The sequence below is a fragment of the Gossypium raimondii genome, chromosome 11 (assembly GCF_025698545.1).
Source record: "Gossypium raimondii isolate GPD5lz chromosome 11, ASM2569854v1, whole genome shotgun sequence".
NCBI classification, from domain to species: domain Eukaryota; kingdom Viridiplantae; phylum Streptophyta; class Magnoliopsida; order Malvales; family Malvaceae; genus Gossypium; species Gossypium raimondii.
This window is the reverse complement of record NC_068575.1, coordinates 57,606,281-57,625,112: the sequence shown is the minus strand read 5'-3', so window position 1 is coordinate 57,625,112 and position 18,832 is coordinate 57,606,281. Positions and strand designations below refer to the sequence as shown.

Below are 18,832 nucleotides of genomic sequence, written 5' to 3'. Positions count from 1 at the left end.
TAATAAATTTCATCCTCGTAATCTCTCCATCTCATAAGATTTGTATTTTCTTTTCAATATTTCCTTAAAGAAAAGTTAAATAAAAAATTCAACCTCAAAAACAATTATCAAATTCAAATATTAACTTAAATTGAAAAAAATTAAGCATTAACTTAGATAAAGAAAATTCAAATTTTATATGAAAAGAATTGTTAAATTTTATTTATTTTTGTTTGATATATTTCGAAGGAATCTAGAAATCCTAAAAGAAGTAAGTAATTAATGAATATTAAGACAAAATTTCTTGTACCTCGTTCAAAACGTCATGTTATTAATTTAAACCATTTTATCAACCTTGATTCCACTGTTATAAAATATTTCACAATTAAATTTGAATTTTTTTATAGAATTTTTTTTAATAATCTATTCTTTTTTACTCAATATATTGAATTAACTATAACCCCAATATATACGGATTAATGTATTAAATAATTAATTTTAAAAAAGAAAATCAATGAAAACGACATGGCTTATATGGCCCAAAAGAGAACTTGTAACGGCCCGGAATCAGTTAAAAAAGCAATGAGCCCAATCCAATCACGAAAGTAAAAGAAGAAAAAGATCCAATGACTACGTGGCCGAATATAATTGATCCTCTCATTCCAACAACGCTTCTAATAAACGTACCAGATTCCCCCCTTTCTCTTCCTGTTTTCGCGCCATAACGGCATTGGTGCGCAGTACGCAACCCTTACCGCCTATAAATTGAGAAACCTCGACTTTGCCTTTTCAGACTCGGGTTCTTATTTCTCTCTAATCTCTTCACTTGCTCACTGTCTCACGTTCTTTGGGACTCTTTGGTTTCCTCTCGGACTCGCATTGACCGGCATGACGGACGGTCATCTCTTCAACAACATCTCCCTTGGCGGTCGAGGCGGCACGGTCAGCCCTCTTTCGATGGAACTTTTTTTAATCGATTATTTTGTAGTTTCATCTGTTGTTTTTTGTCTTTTCGATTTCGCTTTCTCATTTGAAATCAGCTTTAAACCCTAGTTTTCTTTATTACTACTTCTCTTCACATGACTTCTCTATGTTTAGGTTAATTGTGGGAGGAAACTCAATTGGTTCTTGCAGTTTTTATTAGTTTATTGCCTGGGGTTTCTTCCTCTCTTTTTTTCCTCGAGGAACCTGATTCTTTATTTTATTTTATTCCTAACATTTTATACTTCATTTCTGTTTTTTTTCGATATGTTTCATAGATGCTTATGTTTGATGGAATGAAATAGACTGTGGCTTTTTTGTGTGTGTGATTGATTCGTTTAAAACACGGATTCATTGAGGGTTTGAAGAATGCATCGTTTATGGTGAAAATTTTATGATTTTAGGTTAAGGCTTTGTTAGTTGATAAAATAAAATGTGGGTTCTTTGTTCTCTTATTTTTCTCTGATTACTAATCTAGAACCCTACTAAATTTTGTAGAACCTATATTCGGTCTTTTTCTTTACTACTTAATCTGTTTTATGCTGATTATTACCTATTGTGAATGGTAATTCAACTCATTAAAGTAGGACTGAAACCTTAACACTTGTTATAGAGAGACTATCGAGAGAACCCAGATTTCTTTAGGATTTTTTATAAAAGTATAAACTTCTGAAGTCTTGTGGTTCTGGTCATGTTGGTATTCATTCAAGTTTTGTTTTTCCCTTTTCACTAAACCTGGAAAAAAACAAAAAAATTGGAATCTTACATGCTCTCCACTTCATGTTCATGCAGAATCCTGGACAGCTTAAAATTTATTCAGGAGGTATTCTATGGAAGAAACAAGGAGGCGGTAAAGCAGTAGAAGTTGACAAATCCGATATCTTAGGGGTTACATGGATGAAGGTCCCTAGGACAAATCAACTTGGTGTTAGAATCAAAGATGGGTTGTACTACAAGTTCGCTGGATTCCGTGACCAGGTTAGTATTCAACTTTCTCTCAATAAGCAAATTATTTTCTCATTCTGCATGCTTAATGGTTGCCAGTAGCACTCATTTAACAATGGTAAATGGGAAATAATAGAAGGTTTGTATTTGTTTCCTTGGATGAGGATGCTATCAATACATGATTGTTTTTTTCTGCTGTTAATTTCTCTGTGCAGGATGTTGCCAGTTTGACCAATTTTTTTCAGAATAATTGTGGAATAACACCAGAAGAGAAACAGCTTTCTGTCAGTGGTCATAACTGGGGAGAAGTCGATTTAAATGGTTGGTGAAATCTCATATTTTTCCTTCTGCTTTTAAACATATATTGGTTTCTGTTTGTAGCCATAGAAGCAGGTTACATAATGTTCTTTCAAATGTTGTGTTTTTTGCGTCCTACATCTGGTTAATCTTGCGCACTTGTTATTATATTCTTGTGGATGTTTGTCATTTAAAACATTTTTCTTAGTTTTTTAAACAATTTTCCATCAACTTAGGGTTTGCAGCCTTCTTTGCTTCAGGAGTCCATTCTTAGGATATAATCGATGATCTAGTGAGGTATTGAGCACTTGAAATCAAATTTTGGCGATTTGTTCTTTTCAAATTTATATAGTTTTCTGTCACTACTGTTTTTCCATTAGTGGATGCCAGTTTATTTTTTTCCTCATTAACTTTTCTTGAGTTTGCTACTTTCAATCCACCTTTTAATTGAGATCCCTAGGTTTTATCATTTATCTTGGTCGTTGGATGGTTGATATTTTTCCCTTTTGGGTAGGTTTCAGATTCTGGCGTTCACCTGGTTTTTGCTATTCCACAAACAACATATTCTTGTAGTTTTAAAAGCCTTTATTTGTATTTGCAGGGAATATGCTTACCTTTGTGACTGGTTCAAAGCAAGCTTTTGAAGTGTCATTAGCTGATGTATCACAAACTCAGCTTCAAGGGAAAAACGATGTCATCTTGGAGTTCCATGTGGATGATACAACTGGAGCTAATGAGGTGTGTTTCTCACTGCTCTTCTGATTTTATTAATGTTGAAAGAAGTCTCACTCCTTCCTAATGCTTGTAAAACACCTTATTTACACATAACCTTTACTGATAAAGAAAATGTTTTACCTACAACAAATTTGACCAGGAGCAAGGCACACATTTGATTTTTTTTTTACTAAAGTAGTTTTATTTGATGACAGAAAGATTCGCTTATGGAGATAAGTTTCCACATACCCAACGCCAACACCCAATTTGTTGGTGATGAAAATCATCCTCCTGCTCAGGTAAGTCTGTTGTCACTTCTTTATTAGGAAAATGTGAATTTACAACTAATGATTGCTTTGGTGATGCTATGTACCATTAACTTCTAGGTTTTCCGTGAAAAAATCATGTCAGTGGCTGATGTTGGTACTGGAGTTGAGGAAGCTGTTGTCACTTTTGAGGGCATTGCAATCCTCACACCAAGGTAGGTCTTTCCCAAGCACATTGACATTGGGATGAAAAATTACCTAATCAGAACCAATGTGTCATTTGTGTATATTTGATTTTTGGTTTGTTCCTTTGTTGGTTTATACAATCTTGTTTTCTTCCTTTAAATGTATGACTTAGTATGCTCTTCATACAGGGGTCGGTATAGTGTTGAACTTCATCTGTCATTCTTGCGACTCCAAGGACAGGCTAATGATTTCAAAATTCAATATAGCAGTGTTGTGCGTCTTTTTTTGCTTCCGAAGGTTCAATTCTTTCACTGATATAAGATAGTAATGTTCATTGGTATAAGAGAGGCAAAATATGTTTACAACCTCTTTAACATACTTTTCTATACTCTGTTTGTTTGGCAGTTCAACCAGCCTCATACTTTTGTTGTTGTTACACTGGATCCGCCTATCCGTAAAGGGCAAACTTTGTACCCACATATTGTCTTGCAGGTATTGCTAGTTGTTTAGATTTGTGTTCACTGGATATACCATGAATGTTTTGACTTATCTTCTCCTTCATCTTTTTGCAGTTTGAAACTGATTATGTTGTTGAAAGCACCTTGTCCATAAATGAGGATCTTTTGAATACCAAGTACAAAGACAGGCTGGAACCATCTTACAAGGTGATATTTGTTTTTTTTCATAATATAAGCCCTTTCAAAGTGCTGAGTGCCCTTGATTTACAAGCTTGGCTTTCAAATTTACGTATATTATTATGCTTGGTAAAACAGGGACTTATTCATGAAGTCTTTACCACAATAATGCGTGGTTTATCTGGTGCCAAAGTTACCAAACCAGGAAAATTCCGTAGCTGTCAAGATGGTTATGCTGTTAAGTCTTCATTGAAAGCTGAAGATGGAGTCCTCTATCCACTTGAAAAGAGTTTCTTTTTTCTACCCAAACCTCCTACACTTATTCTTCATGAAGAGGTATAAAGTCTAATTTGCATCTTGATTGATCTGTTGTTCTAGATGCAAATGACAGGTGCCCATTTTAACTGACATGTTTGGTTATCGTTCCCTTTCTGCTCAAAATGCCAGATTGACTATGTTGAATTTGAGAGGCATGCTGCTGGTGGCTCAAATATGCATTACTTTGATCTTCTTATAAGATTGAAAACTGAGCAGGAACATTTATTTCGGAATATTCAGAGAAATGAATATCACAATTTGTTTGACTTCATCAGGTTAGGTTAATAGGTTCTTCCATTGAGTTAGTAATTTTGGTCCTTTTGGCAATTCATTAACTGCTCTTTTACCATGCAGTTCGAAGGGTTTGAAGATTATGAACCTTGGAGATGTACGAACCGCAGATGGTGTGGCTGAGATTCTTCAAAACGATGATGATGATGCAGTTGATCCACATCTTGAACGCATTAAGAATGAAGCTGGTGTGGATGAAAGTGATGAGGAGGTATTTGTTTCTTTTCCCCATCAATCATCTGAATTTATTTATTTAGGTCTTTAATAGGCACATGGTTCTATGTTTTTGAAATATGCATTGATTACGATTTTCACTTGGTCATCGAGTGACCTCTAAACACATTGGTTTTAGTAGTAGTTATAGGAAAGATATCATGTTCTGTCCTTGGGGATGCATGTAAGATTGAGTAGCAACCATTCTAGATATTGACGTCTGAGCTATTAGCTTCTGGCTATCCCTATTGATGAAGTTGTAAATGCAGGATGAGGACTTTGTTATTGACAAGGACGACGGAGGTTCTCCAACTGATGATTCTGGGGAGGAAGAATCTGATGCTAGTGAAAGTGGAAATGAGAAAGAGGTAAGTCATTTTGTTCCTTCACATAGTTTATTCTTGTAAATGGAAATTGTCAACAAAGTATAATTTGGTATCTCACATTGAATTGCCAATTACAGAAACCTGCGAAAAAGGATCAAAGGAAGGAAGCTGCTGTTGCTGCAGCTGCCTCTTCTTCTAAAGAAAGTAAGAAGAAAGGTAGAGATGGACAAGATGATGGAAAGAAGAAGAAAAGGAAAAAGAAGGATCCTAATGCACCAAAGAGGGCAATGACCGGCTTCTTCTATTTTTCACAGGCGGAAAGGGAGGTGTGTCTTGTATACATACACACACATTTATAGTGAAGAAATAGGGCAGCCAATGAACCGAAATTAGCTTCTTTTTTTCCTTCCATTTATTGTTTATTATTATTATTATTATTATTATTGTTATTAATAAATTGAGTGACTGAGATGATGTTTTACAGAATGTGAAGAAAAGTCACCCGGGAATACCATTTACAGAGGTGTCCAAAATACTTGGAGATAGGTGGAGAAAGTTGCCAAGTAAGTAATTGGTTTGGATTTAATTTGGTTTATAAGAAGGAAGGTAAGTGAGATAACATGTGTGTGGGTGCAGAGGAGGAGAAGGAACCATATGAAGTAAAGGCTAGAGTTGATAAAAAGCGATACGATGATGAGAAGAATGAGATGAAAGGCAATAATAACAATCCTCAACCTATGAACATTGATTCTGGAAATGAATCCGACTGACTGACTGACTTGACTTCAAACATGCTACTTACTACGATTGCCCATCTCACTCGAAAATTTAGTGTTGGTTGCGACTTATATTTGAAAAATAAGTAAATTTAGTTTCATGAAAAGATTAACAGTGTAATTATGGTGGATCTGCATTTTAATATTTGAATTTGATTTTAATATCTTTTGACGAAATGAAACAAGTTCCATTTGGCATCCGAACTGACATAGAAGTGAACAAAATATGAAGAAATGGCTTTTCAACGGTGCCTCACAATGACGTATTTCAAGCTTGGTAATTGGAGATTTGAATTTAATACCTAGATGCTAAAACAGTAAAGCTAAATTGATATTTTATATTTTCAGAGTTGAGAGAAAAAAAGTAGGCACAATATTGAACATGATGTCCAATGCATGATATAGATCAGGGAATAATTTTCTTTTATTATGTTTAATAAAAACTTAAAATAAATTATCAAATTGAAATATATGTCAGTTAATGTTATGATGACTTGAAACCTTTATCTTATTATTTAAGTTTGCTAATGTTTTCTTTACAAAATGATAGGCTCAAGTAGTGTATGGCTTGAGCGATCAATAGAGGAAAATTATGGGGTGTTGGAATTACTTGTGCTCCAAGATGCCTTCCGGTATTTTAATTAGAGGATGTGAAAAATGCTTAATCAAGAATTTTGGTAGAAAATAAAGCTTCAGCCTACTCAAACTAATTCATAGTTACTTTAATTTTTATTTTTTAATTCTACGGTTTGGAACTTATCTTCTGTTACTATCTGAGTTTGCTCACATAAATTTATTTTGATTTCATGACTAACTAAATACGATCTATACCCAAATTTAATGCCAAGATTTCGGACAAGGAAGACGGTTGCTATTTTTCTATCTAAATTTTAAATGCAAGAACGCATGCATAGATTATTCTTGACAATAAAAATTTTATTTTTTTTTTGAAAAAAATTACTAGCAAAAGTCTAAAATGAAAGCAAGAAATAAAAATTGCAGTAAATCTTAAAAAACTGTACACCCGCAACCAAACCCGGCGGGTAGTCAGTCTGTCATCATCTATATTTACAAATAAGAGATTTTCTATTCTCCATCATCTTCATATTAAAAATTGAAATAAGAAATGTATAGACTCCATTGTTAGAAATCTAACACTTGTTCCCCTTTTCGCAGTCAAGAGCCCCAGCAAAACGGGTGAGTCTTCTCACAAATGTTGCTGGCTTGGCTTTGATCATCTGCATCTTGGTGAAGTCAAAATGGGGAGATTTATCCGGCCCCGATTTTGTAAAACGGGCTCCGTTCAACAACAAATCTCCTTCCGATCTCCATACCCACTTGCTCCATTCCGACTGGGGTGCATAGTTCCTGTTCGTTATCTGCACGTACATTATATGGAATTGGATTATTGCTTAACTATACTAAACTGGGATTCATATTATCATGTTGCGGGTTCAGTATATACACCTCTTTGGCTTTGGGATCGTCTGGAGCAATGAACCTATTACCTTGGCTGATAATGGTGGGATGCATGCTACCCCCAATTGCATACATTTTCCAATGTGTGTAATCATTGTTAACAACATGAAAGAATCCCCACCTGCATCTCGGCATTCTTTGTATCAGTTCTTTCCCAAAATGGTTGAATGCAACTGTGACTTGCATTAGTTTATCTCTTTCGTAGGTGTCACTTGCACCCAGTAGTATCACCTGAACATCAATCCATTATCATTTGTTGTTGAGAAATACTGCGAGGTAAAAGAAGAAGAAAATATATGTATTTACATCGTTATGGTGGGTGAAATGGCAGTTTGAGATTGTGATGGCAGTGGAACCTTGGATAGCATCAATGAGTCCATCTTGACCCTCCGACATGGAAAGGTGATCGAGCCAAATGTTTGTGGATCCGAAGATGTTAATGCCATCTCCATCACCCGTTGTCCTCAAACCTATATGATCCACTGAGTCCCTGATTAGGCCAGCCTTGCTTGGACCAATGTGATGGATATGAATGCTATGGATGATGACATCGTCCACGAATTGAAGTGTGATGCCAGCTCCATGCGCGATATGAACGTTGGCTCCACGACCGTCGATCGTCTTCTTGCTTTGGACAATGAGCTCACGTGATAATTTGATGTGCATGTCATGAGCGAAAATGATCCACAATGGCCTTTTCTGGATGACGGCAAAACGTAAAGTTCCGGGTTTAGGATTGACCGGGTCATCATCGGAATTATCAGTCACCTCATAGTATTTCCCTTTCTCTCCTCCTTCGGTTCGGTGGCCAAAACCAATCACGCATTGCGTCAGCCTCTTACGGTTCTCGGCCCAGTCAGGTCTGCATCGCCAGCACCTATCGATGGGGTTGGTGGCCATGCATGGACCCGTGTACTTTTTGTGTTTGCCCCTCAAGTTCCTCCTATCATCACCACCCTCCAAATCCTTGGTTTTGTTACTTTTATTTGCAACAAGAGCCCTGAACCAAGTTGTCCATCACATACGATTTAATTATAACATATATGACCCACATATCAAGATTAAAAAAGTTTATATAAATAAGAATTACTTGTGAACATTCTCATTGAATTTAGTGGTGACATTTTCTGGGCTTGGTTCGTAAGCTGCCAGAGTGTTCTTCCATGCCTGATCGGCACGTCGCTTCCAGACGTCATCAAAATCAGCAATATTGCCACCACCACCCCAGAGTGTCGGAATTAGTGTGGCAAATGAAAACAGGAAAACCAGTTGGGCCTTTGTTATTTTCATTTTTGTTTCTCTCTAATCTTTGTTTTGTTTTGTGTTGTGTTGGAAATTTTGAAGGTTGGCAACTTTTGAAGGTTGGCCAAGCCCTTTTGGTTATTTAGAAATGTATGTGGAAATTCAACACCTTCCATTCCTGGGTTTAATTAAAGCTTCTATGTTAACTGTAGATTTCTAAAATTAGCGCGTAGAGAATGGGCAACCCTGCATTTTCCTCCCAATATATTCCAAACCACACATCCTCCACAAAACGCTCAAAATTGGTACGCATCCACCTTTTCAATTTCTTTTTCAATAAGGATAGGAGATATGGGTTCTCTATCTACAACACTTTACAGGAGATAATGCCATGCGTTTGAGCCCCAACTTAACATTACTTGATTCTGTGGAACTTTAAATCCCACCATAAACTGTTATTATATGTGGTTATACTTTCAATTTCATCTTACTTTAATATTTATATTAAAAATTAAACTCGCCATATTATTAATCAGATTACCATACTCTAAAATGAAGTAAATTTGTATTAAACTTTTTTGGGGGGAGTTTATGTAATGTTCTTAACTCTTGCTTTGGGGTTTTTTGGATCCATAAAAGAATATATGTTTTATTTCTTTACGAGAACCTAAATGCTGATTTTAGTTGTTGTTTTGGTCGGCAAAACCTTTATGGTGCACTCGTTAGTGTGAAATTATGTTAATTGCTGTAGAGACTACGTGTTAGACATTTATATATGTACACTCAAACAGGATTGTACGAGTATTAGTAGAACCAATAAAGCCTATAGTCTGATAATGGAGAATAAGAGTTGCAACAACAGCAGCCAATGAGTTTTGTCATGTAAAAAGGACTCGCCTCCACCCAATTTGTTCATACAATCAATTCTAAGAAGTGACCGAGTTTGAATCACGGCATCTGCAATCCTCCGGATTCCGGCCTCTTGTATACATACAACAACCACAATAACCAAAGAACAAAAATAAAAAGGGATCATTTTGTACAACAATAAAGGAGGGTAAATGTGAGGGGGACTCCTTTCCTCTTTCACCGGCCAACCAACTGTGCCTTTCATCCTCGCCCTCATCGGCATGCCAACAAGAATACAGTTCATTACCCCGGTGTAACACAAATATCCCCGAATGTGCCCGAGAAAGGTACAAGATAGTAATGAAGGAATGACAAAATAAATGAGACTGGCCTCCTTCAGCCCAATGAACTCACCATTATGGCTTGTTCAGTTCTACTGCTACAGTGCAACAGTGATATATAATAAAACAATCATTGTCGAAGAGGCACTCTCTATTTGGAGTTGATTATGCAGTCTAAAGATGCGGATATGGACACGACCAAATTCTAAATATCAACATAAAGAAGCTTGAACCTATGGTTCTTTTGCTTTAGGCTTTGGTGACGGAGGATGTTGGTGAAATGGAGAAGCCTGAGGACCATTCAAACTGGATAAACTCCTCATAGGTTGTCCGTTCCTCGTTACGAATCCTGCCTGCACTCTTATGCCATTTTTGGCAGTTATGTTGGAGGACCTAGATCGATCGGATTGCATAGTTTGGAAGTAATAGGAGGAGCTGGCCATATCATTAAGGTTTGGAAGGGGCTTTAGAGTTTCAACAACTTCACTCATCCGAGGTCTGGCTTTGGGATCTCGGCTAAGACATTGGGCAGCCAGCTGGACTGCTTTCAATGCACCTTTGATAGAAAAATGCCCTTCAAGACGAGGATCTAAAATCCGGAAGAACCTTCTCTTGTCTCCCAGATGCGGTCTCGCCCATTCCACAAGATTGTGTTCCCCATTTGGTCGGTTTTTGTCCATGGACCTCCGGCCAGTCAACATCTCAAGTAAAACTACTCCAAAGCTATACACGTCACTCTTTGATGTCAAATGTCCTAATTAATAACTGTATTAGATTTATGTAACCAAAGGTCTATAGGCTTTGCTTGGTAGAGTGAAAAAAAAAAAATTGGAAGGATGGATAAGATAATTTTTCTTTCCATAGGTGTGCTTGGTAGGAAAGATGGAAAAATAGAAAATATATATATAATTTTTTTTCCGTCAATTGCTGGGTAGAGTTGAAAAATGGAAGGAAATAAAACAAAACATTTGTAAAATGTTGAACTAACATACACATCTCACTCATTTTCTCATCTTTCCAATTTGGAAGGATTGGTTTTTATGCATTTGGATGGACAACGGTCATCCTTACTATTTTCTTTCCTCTCATTTTTCTTCTCAACCACGCACACCCTAAATGTTATAAAATGAAAACCAAATAATAAAATACAATCTTAGCAGAAAAAACAAATTCTTGATAAAATTGATATGCAGTTTGATTAATACAAACACATACCAAAGAAAGCTGGAGACAAGGGAAACCAATTTCAGAAAGAAAGCAGGAATTTTACCACATACCAGTCATTACATATTCTGGTGCAGCGTAGCCATATGTTCCCATAACTCGAGTAGACACATGAGTTTCATCTCCTTCTGGACCATCTTTCGCCAGTCCGAAATCAGAGAGCTTGGCATTGTAATCCTGATATTGGTAACCATTTTATAAGAAGAAAAATAAAATTAGGGAGGGAACTTAGTATTTTTCTGTCTCAGCTACATACCGCATCTAACAAGATATTAGACGTTTTAAAATCACGATATATCACAGGTCTTTCTGCTTCTTCATGAAGAAAGGCTAGACCCTTCGCAGCACCAAGTGCAATTTTCATTCTAATAGACCAAGGAAGTGGCAGGGACCCTTCTGCGCAAAAAGTGGTTATTACCAGAGAAAATTAAACATCGGTCAACCATGTACTTGCAAATGCATAAGGCACAAAACAATCCTAATAAACCATAGTATCTGATATTTCATCCCTACTATAATCCGTGCTAAAGGTATTGTGAAACAAAAGGCGAATACGTACTTCTGAAGAGGTGGTTCTCCAAACTTCCTCGTGGCATAAACTCATATACCAGTAATCTGTGATCATCTTCAATACAGTAACCAACCAATTTAACCAAATTAGGATGGAGGAGGTTACCGAGATAATCCACTTCAGCCTGACATGAGGCAAAACATAATTTAATACAAAAGATTATAAAAAGGAACACTATTCAGAGAAAGACAACAACATAGATTCAGATGTCAAACCAGCCATTCTTTGTGACCCTGAAGTCCATCAATGTTTAGGGTTTTGACAGCTACCGTAAGCCCAGTACCAGGTTTTACGGGAGCAGTTCCGTTCTCTTCAATCCAACCTTTGAAGACACAACCAAACCCACCCTCACCGAGAAGACTTTCGGGTCTGAAATTTCTTGTCGCTAATTTAAGGTCAATAAATGTGAACTTCCGAAGCTGTGAAGCAACTCTCAGTTCCTCACTGAATTTTGGTGTGGATGAAGCACTTTCACCATTGCTTGTGGTCGTAGAAGACACTAGAACAACTGGTTGATCTCCGCTGCTCTCTTTTGTAGGTACACTTTCCGCTGAATTTGTACAAAGACCAAGGCAGTAAGCTTAACTGTTATGAAACAATCATCAAAAATAGCAACCATCATATGCTATTTTATTTAGATATGCATTTCTAGTGTCCCTTAAAGGATCTATCCTTTTCACTCGACTTTAACTTCTATATGCTAGATATCCAATCTTTTGCTTTGATGCAGGGAGTCGCATTTGTTATCGACCAAGCTGTTTTTCGGCTAAAGAAAATGCGTTAAACATTTTCCAAAAATAATTTTTAAATAAAAAAAATCTAAATGTTTCAAGAATTGTATCTAAGGCTTCTTATTATACGCCTTTGCAAAAATGATAAGAGGAAGAAAAGTAGTTTCTTTCAACTAGTTAACATCATTCAGCAGATCCTTACCATTTGGTAATGATGGATTAAAAAAACCATTCATCCATTACCATGCGAAAACATAGTAAATACACCCCAACATAACATGTTAGAAAACCATACTTTCTAAACATTTTTAAACCCTCATAAGCATTAAAACATATATCACTAAATTTATTTATTTTAATTAAGATGATAAAAGAAATACAAAATCCTTTTGGTAATTGATTCTCACCCAAAGTACTTGGCTATAATCTTAAAATTCTCTATACTAAATTTCTCCTAAATATTCTCAACAAATGATCACATCCTCTACCTCAATCCATTGGGGCAATATATATATATATATAAAGAAATTTGAAGATTAACAAGGATAAAATAAAGGAGAAGGGAAGAGAACGTTACCATAATGAGTGCCTGTTCTTCCACTCACAGAGTTATCAACTCTTGATCTTGAAGACATGCAACTTCCCATAAACCTTAATTTAACCCAACATCCTGTTTCTTCTTCCCCTCCATCTTTCTTCTTCCTTGATGAATTTTCCTCCACTACTTCCCTAGATTGATGACCAAAACCCATCCTTTCTATAACTGATCTATATTTCCTCAAAAAAGAAACATGCTTTCAACAACCCCAACATTTTTAATCACACAACATAAAAGGAAAACACAGAACCCATCCCAAAACACCTCAAAGAAAGTGATTTCAGGTAATCAAATTCACAAAAAATAACCCCCCCAAAAAAAAATTAGATCTTATGGTGGTGGTAATCAATCACCAAGACCCAAATTATGAAATTTAGTCAAAAGGAAGGTTTTGAGAAAGAGAAAGACAAAGGAGGGGGCTCTCTGCTTGAGAAAGAGGGAAAGTGTTCAACAAAGGGCAGTTTGGGCAGTTTGAAACAGATAAAAGGGGCAGCTTGGGCAGGAGAGAGAGAGAGAAATATACAAGTGCGAAGAAAAGGAAATATAAATCATTTTCTTGCTGTTAACTAACAACATTAACCTTAGCATATTCCAATTTCCAAACCAAATATATAACATAATCATGTGTTAGAAAAGGAACATGGAAGTGGATATACTTAAAAGATTTTGTTTTGTTTAATGTTTTGTCTTGCTGGGCTTTAGATTATTTTACATATCTTGTAAAGATAAAGATACATCAAGTTCCATTGAAACCGTACCACGTTTGCTTCTTGCTGGTTTTTATTTGGTTATAATTAAAGATAAATACGTATATATTTAAATAATATTGAATTTTTTCATTATATTAAAATAATTAATGGAGATAGAAATAGAAGATCTTCTAGAGACAAAACATTTCCCTTAGGTAAAAGTATAATTGAGATTTTCATATTATCAATTAAAATACATTTTATTCTTTTTATTTAAAAATAGAAAGTTAATCTTTATATATATTAGATCAAAAGTAAATCAATTTTTCTATTAAAAATTTATCTGTTTACATGGTTAAAAACTAGAGTGACCAATGAATAATCAGATAGTGATATATGACGTGTTACGATACCTCTTAGTGACATACAAAGATTATTTTTAACGAAGAAGTGAATGTAATTTTTAACAAAAGAACTAAATTTCTCTTTAATCTAACGTGTAGGGACTAATTTACATTTTTAATAAATAAGACAATGTAATTTGAATATTAATACAAAGGTCTCCATATACTTTTACTTAGAATCAATTACTACTCATTACTTTTATTTTTAATTATTATTTTAACATATTATTTCCTCTAGTTAGTTGGTTAATTAATAGTAATTTTATCATTAAGTCTCGGCTTGCTTCCTCTTCTAAACACATTTGTATTTTTTATTTTATGTTGTTTCAAGTTTTTTTAATTAATAACTCTTTTATTTATAAAATTAAATAATTATTTCCAAATATCATTATTTTTAGTAAATATAATTTTATATGTATAATATTTATTTCTCAATTCATATCATGAGTGCAGTAAATTTTAGTATTATATATTTTTGTATGTGTATTTGAAATAATTAATTGAAATATTTCACATATAAAAATAGTTGAAATATCATACCCAATGTAGATGGAAAAACAATGATATTTGAAATAATTATTTGATTTTATAATATTAGGAATCACCATACCCACAATATAAGTAGAGAAAACAAATATTTGACATATAAATGTTATATATAAAGAAAAATTATCAAAAAATTAGTTGACATTTTTAAAAATAAAATATATTTAACATAATGGCAAATATCAATTTTATCACAAATATACATTTTATTATATAATTTACAATAATTGTTTGATTTTATAAATAAAAGAGTTATTAGTTAAAAGATGAATTAAAAATAAAAATTCAAAAAATATATTGATTAATTAAAGTATTAATTAAAAAATTAAAACAACATGAAATAAAAAAATATAAATGTGTTTAGAATAGAAATCAAACTTGAGACTCAAAGATATATCAAAAGTTAAGAAGTGCACCTTGTATCGATCTATTTTCCTAAATATACAAAAGTTGACCCAAAACTCAATTTTTTTAAATAGCATTTTAATCAAATTCGCCATTAAATTATTTAGAAATGAAAAATATATCAAATAATATATATTTTTATATTTATACTAAAGAGATCTTAAAATTCTTTTTACCTATAAATTTACATTTTATTTTATTTTAATTCTTTAACATATAATACTTTTAAAAAAAACTTTTCCATGGAGGTAAGATTTGTGATGAAATGTTCCTTTTTTTCATAATATTAAAAGGAAAAGCAAACATACAATAGGGAGTTTAGTAAACATTCAGTAGTAATAAATTTTAATTTATACTTTTTATAATTTATAAAATTTTAAATTAATAATGATAAAATTACACTTTAGTATTTAAAATAATCAAAATTAATTTAAATTTTTAAAATTATAAAGATATATAATATTAAAATAATAAAATTACATTTTACTATAATAAAAATATACAATTTAATTTTTATCAAAAAGTTTTTTTTTGTGTGTAAACGAAAGAAACACAGGGAAAGACAAAAACCACCATCACTTTCTTTGGTGTGTTTGATGCCAAACTAAACAGTGCTTGAATTTCTTCCCCATCCCCACACGCTATTTAGTGGAAGTACAAATCACAACTTAAAAAGGCTATATCCCTTTTTAATCTTCTCACTATTTTTTCCATTTTCCCCCATTCGTAAACTCATTTTTTTCCTACTTTAAAACATACAACATTATTGTTTATTATTAATAAATGAGACATTGGCTATGGTAATCAAAATTGAGATAATCTCAACACATTATGAATAAATCTAATTTTTTTTAAAAATAAGTAAGATTGGAATGGTTGAATTTTGAAAAAGGAGGATTATCTAATAGGTGTGCCACCATTAGCGAAGGTGCGGTTGGTATAGCAGCATCTACAACCAGATTCACACCTTTCATCAAAGTTTCGGGTATATTAATATATATTAAGAGTTAAATTGTATTTTATATGTGTTAAATTAAAGTGTATATCAGTATTTTTATTAAAAATTTCATATATTTTATTGTTTAAAACTGACATAATTAATAAAATAATTAAACAATAACACATGCCATGACATGCGTATCTTATATTGACATACAATGATCAACTTTTAACGGTAAAATGGATAAAATTTTAACTAAATGACCATTTTGGTCTTTAATCAAATATACAATGACTATTTTGTCTAATTTTATAGTAGAAAGAATAAAATACAATCTAAACCATGATATAGGAATCTTGATTATATTTAATTGACCGGATTGTAATATTTTATGCTTTATTTCTATAATTTGTGCAGAGTCAATTACATTTCTTGAAGCATATCTTCTTCTTCTTCTTCTTCTTTTGTGAACGAAAATTTATTTATTCATGAACGATTCTTAGTATAGTTTCATTAATTTATCATTTATCGATTTGACTTGATCTTGGTTCATGAAACTATAATTTAACGATAGTTTTATTAAGAAAATTGAAATATTTGCTACTACAAGTTTTAATAAATAAAACATATTATGAATCTCATGTGATGTTTGATGGATAAAGTTGTTTATCGTCTCAGGTGTTACTTGTGTTCAACTTACGTTAGTTCGTTGATTGTTTAAACTTTACCTTATTTATTATAATTTACCAAAAAGAAAAGCATATTACCTATGCATTAAATAGCCAATAATAATGAATTTAATTTATATGTAATTTTGTTCCTTAGATCATTTTAAAATAAATGGTTTTAAAGATGATGTAAAACAAAACAAATATAATCAAAACTTTAGCTAAACTCGGCTACATCCACTCCACTGTATGATTTTGCAGATTTGTCCTGTCTTCCATTACCATAATCACATGCATGAAAATCTCAGTCACTTTGCCACTATTATTGGATAATAACACTAATAATAAAATAAAAGAGGCCTACAAATTAGACTTGTGAATGGGCAATGGTTTGGCTAATGGTCTAATTTATATGAGTCGAGTTTTATAGATACAAATATGATATATGATATATGCTACAAATTAACAATAAGTTATGCAAAAGCTTTAATTATAGACATAATTGGTTTGTCTATTAGTAAACTTTTTCAAACCTCATCTGCCAAATGGCAAATAGTGAAAAGCAAATCATGCTAAACATTAGCAAACGTAATTTAGTTGTAATTAGTATCTGATACCAATGGTCATCCTATATTTTTTTATAGTTTTATTTTGATCATCAAACTTTAAAAGTTTTAATTTCATCACTATTATTTTAACATTTAAAATTTTAGTTATCTCTGAGATACTTAATGAAAAGTGACACGAGCCTTTATTTATTAGCCTAATAACAAATTTAACTCTTTAATGTTTACTCATTTTATCAACTTGATGTTAAATCTAAAATTTAACAACTTTAGCCTTCAATATTTATAAAATCTGTCATTTAGTTATAACCTAAAAATTCAATAAATTAACTCTAAACATTTATAAAATTTATTAATTTACTTTAATTTAAAAAGATTGTTATGAGAATTGAATTTATTATTAGGAATAAAAAAAAAGTTTTTAGCGGCTTACATTTACTCATTAACTGACTATTTTTATTAACTCCCTGGTTCCCATCTATTTAATTAAAATATATATGGAAAAAAAATCTCTTATTCCAATTTTTGGGGATTGATTACATCACCGGACGCTTGAACATTGCTCCCGTTGCAATACTGATTTTCTTCAAGTTGGCTGCTCATTGCACTAATCATAGTCGTGCTGCTGCTCCGTTCACCGACCACAGCCGTTGTTTGAAATCATTTTGTTGCTATTTGCTGTTACCTGCTGATAATATTAAGTTTTGGTCATTCAACATCTGCTGCTGCAACTTATGGTCACAGCTAGAACTGTTCGTGAGTCGGATAAAAAAATAATGTCTGTTTAAAAAAGGGCTGGACATTGGGTAAGGTATTTTTACTTGAGTCCGGCCCGAATTTACTAAAAAATAAAAAAAAAAAATTCTTATGGTTTTCTCCCTATTTTGCTACTATTTTGTTTTTATTGTTTGGATATTGTATAAAACTTATTTTATTGTTAATTTTGTTATTATTTTAAAGACATTTGTTAATTTTGCTATTATTTTAAAGTCATTTGCTTGTTAAGTTACATCTATCTTAGTGTTATTTAAGTATACATATTTTTTAAAATTTATTTTTATTTTGTTGGGAAATAATTATTTTGATGTTTTTAGTATTTTTTAAAATTATATAAAGATAATATAAAAATTAATATGGGCGGGCTGGGTCAGGCTCGGATTTTAATATATTCTTCGGGTCGGGCTTGGACAAAATTTTAGGCCCATTTTTTGGGCTGGGCTCGGGCCTAGCAAACAAGCCTAAATTTTTAGTTGAGCCTGACCCGACCCATGCACACATCTAGTCACCGCTCTATGCCTTTACAAATTGCCCTTAGAAGCTGCAACTAATCACTTAAAATATTTGCACCATTACTTTAATCTTTTAATAATTAAAAAAATTATTAAATCGACAAATTTTATAAATGTTCGGGAAAAACTTATTCAACTTTTTAAGGATTAGAATCAAATGACAAAATTTATAAATATTGAAAATTAAATTTGTTAAATTTTTAGATTTAAGATTAAATTGATAAAATAAATAAACACAAGAGGGCTAAATTTATTATTTGGCTACTAAACAAAGGCCTGCGTCAGCTTTCCATTAAAAATTTAGCAGGTGACTAAAATTTTAAAATTTAAAATTAAGTGATTAAAATAGAACTTATCTAAAAG

The 18,832-nt window shown here is 32.8% G+C and overlaps 3 protein-coding genes across 4 annotated transcripts; 1 reads left to right on the top strand and 2 right to left on the bottom strand.

Annotated features, from left to right (window-relative positions):
• Window positions 1-703: 703 nt before the first annotated feature.
• LOC105802463 (FACT complex subunit SSRP1) lies at window positions 704-6,125 on the top strand. The gene is made up of 16 exons (XM_012634116.2): window positions 704-921; window positions 1,753-1,938; window positions 2,121-2,226; window positions 2,804-2,940; window positions 3,132-3,215; window positions 3,303-3,397; window positions 3,557-3,665; window positions 3,774-3,860; window positions 3,941-4,033; window positions 4,142-4,339; window positions 4,451-4,596; window positions 4,676-4,823; window positions 5,095-5,193; window positions 5,289-5,477; window positions 5,636-5,714; window positions 5,788-6,125. The coding sequence occupies exons 1-16, from the start codon at window positions 868-870 to the stop codon at window positions 5,919-5,921; spliced, it is 1,944 nt and encodes a 647-aa protein (XP_012489570.1). The 5' UTR covers window positions 704-867; the 3' UTR covers window positions 5,922-6,125.
• An 809-nt stretch (window positions 6,126-6,934) lies between these two features.
• On the bottom strand, window positions 6,935-8,741 carry LOC105802465 (pectate lyase). The gene is made up of 4 exons (XM_012634119.2): window positions 8,497-8,741; window positions 7,713-8,406; window positions 7,395-7,637; window positions 6,935-7,306 (listed from the first exon to the last, which is right to left on the bottom strand). Exons 1-4 carry the CDS (start codon window positions 8,694-8,696, stop codon window positions 7,079-7,081), a joined length of 1,365 nt encoding a protein of 454 aa, XP_012489573.1. The 5' UTR covers window positions 8,697-8,741; the 3' UTR covers window positions 6,935-7,078.
• Window positions 8,742-9,498: 757 nt separating this feature from the next.
• On the bottom strand, window positions 9,499-13,505 carry LOC105802466 (serine/threonine-protein kinase PBL34). 2 transcript variants are annotated; one of them, XM_012634120.2, is made up of 6 exons: window positions 12,942-13,505; window positions 11,849-12,183; window positions 11,622-11,757; window positions 11,319-11,458; window positions 11,116-11,239; window positions 9,499-10,592 (listed from the first exon to the last, which is right to left on the bottom strand). In XM_012634120.2, the coding sequence occupies exons 1-6, from the start codon at window positions 13,114-13,116 to the stop codon at window positions 10,072-10,074; spliced, it is 1,431 nt and encodes a 476-aa protein (XP_012489574.1). In that variant the 5' UTR covers window positions 13,117-13,505; the 3' UTR covers window positions 9,499-10,071. The 2 variants fall into 2 exon arrangements, with proteins under 2 accessions (XP_012489574.1, XP_012489575.1); XM_012634121.2 differs by having other exon boundaries at window positions 11,319-11,455; window positions 12,942-13,503.
• Between the last annotated feature and the right edge of the window lie 5,327 nt (window positions 13,506-18,832).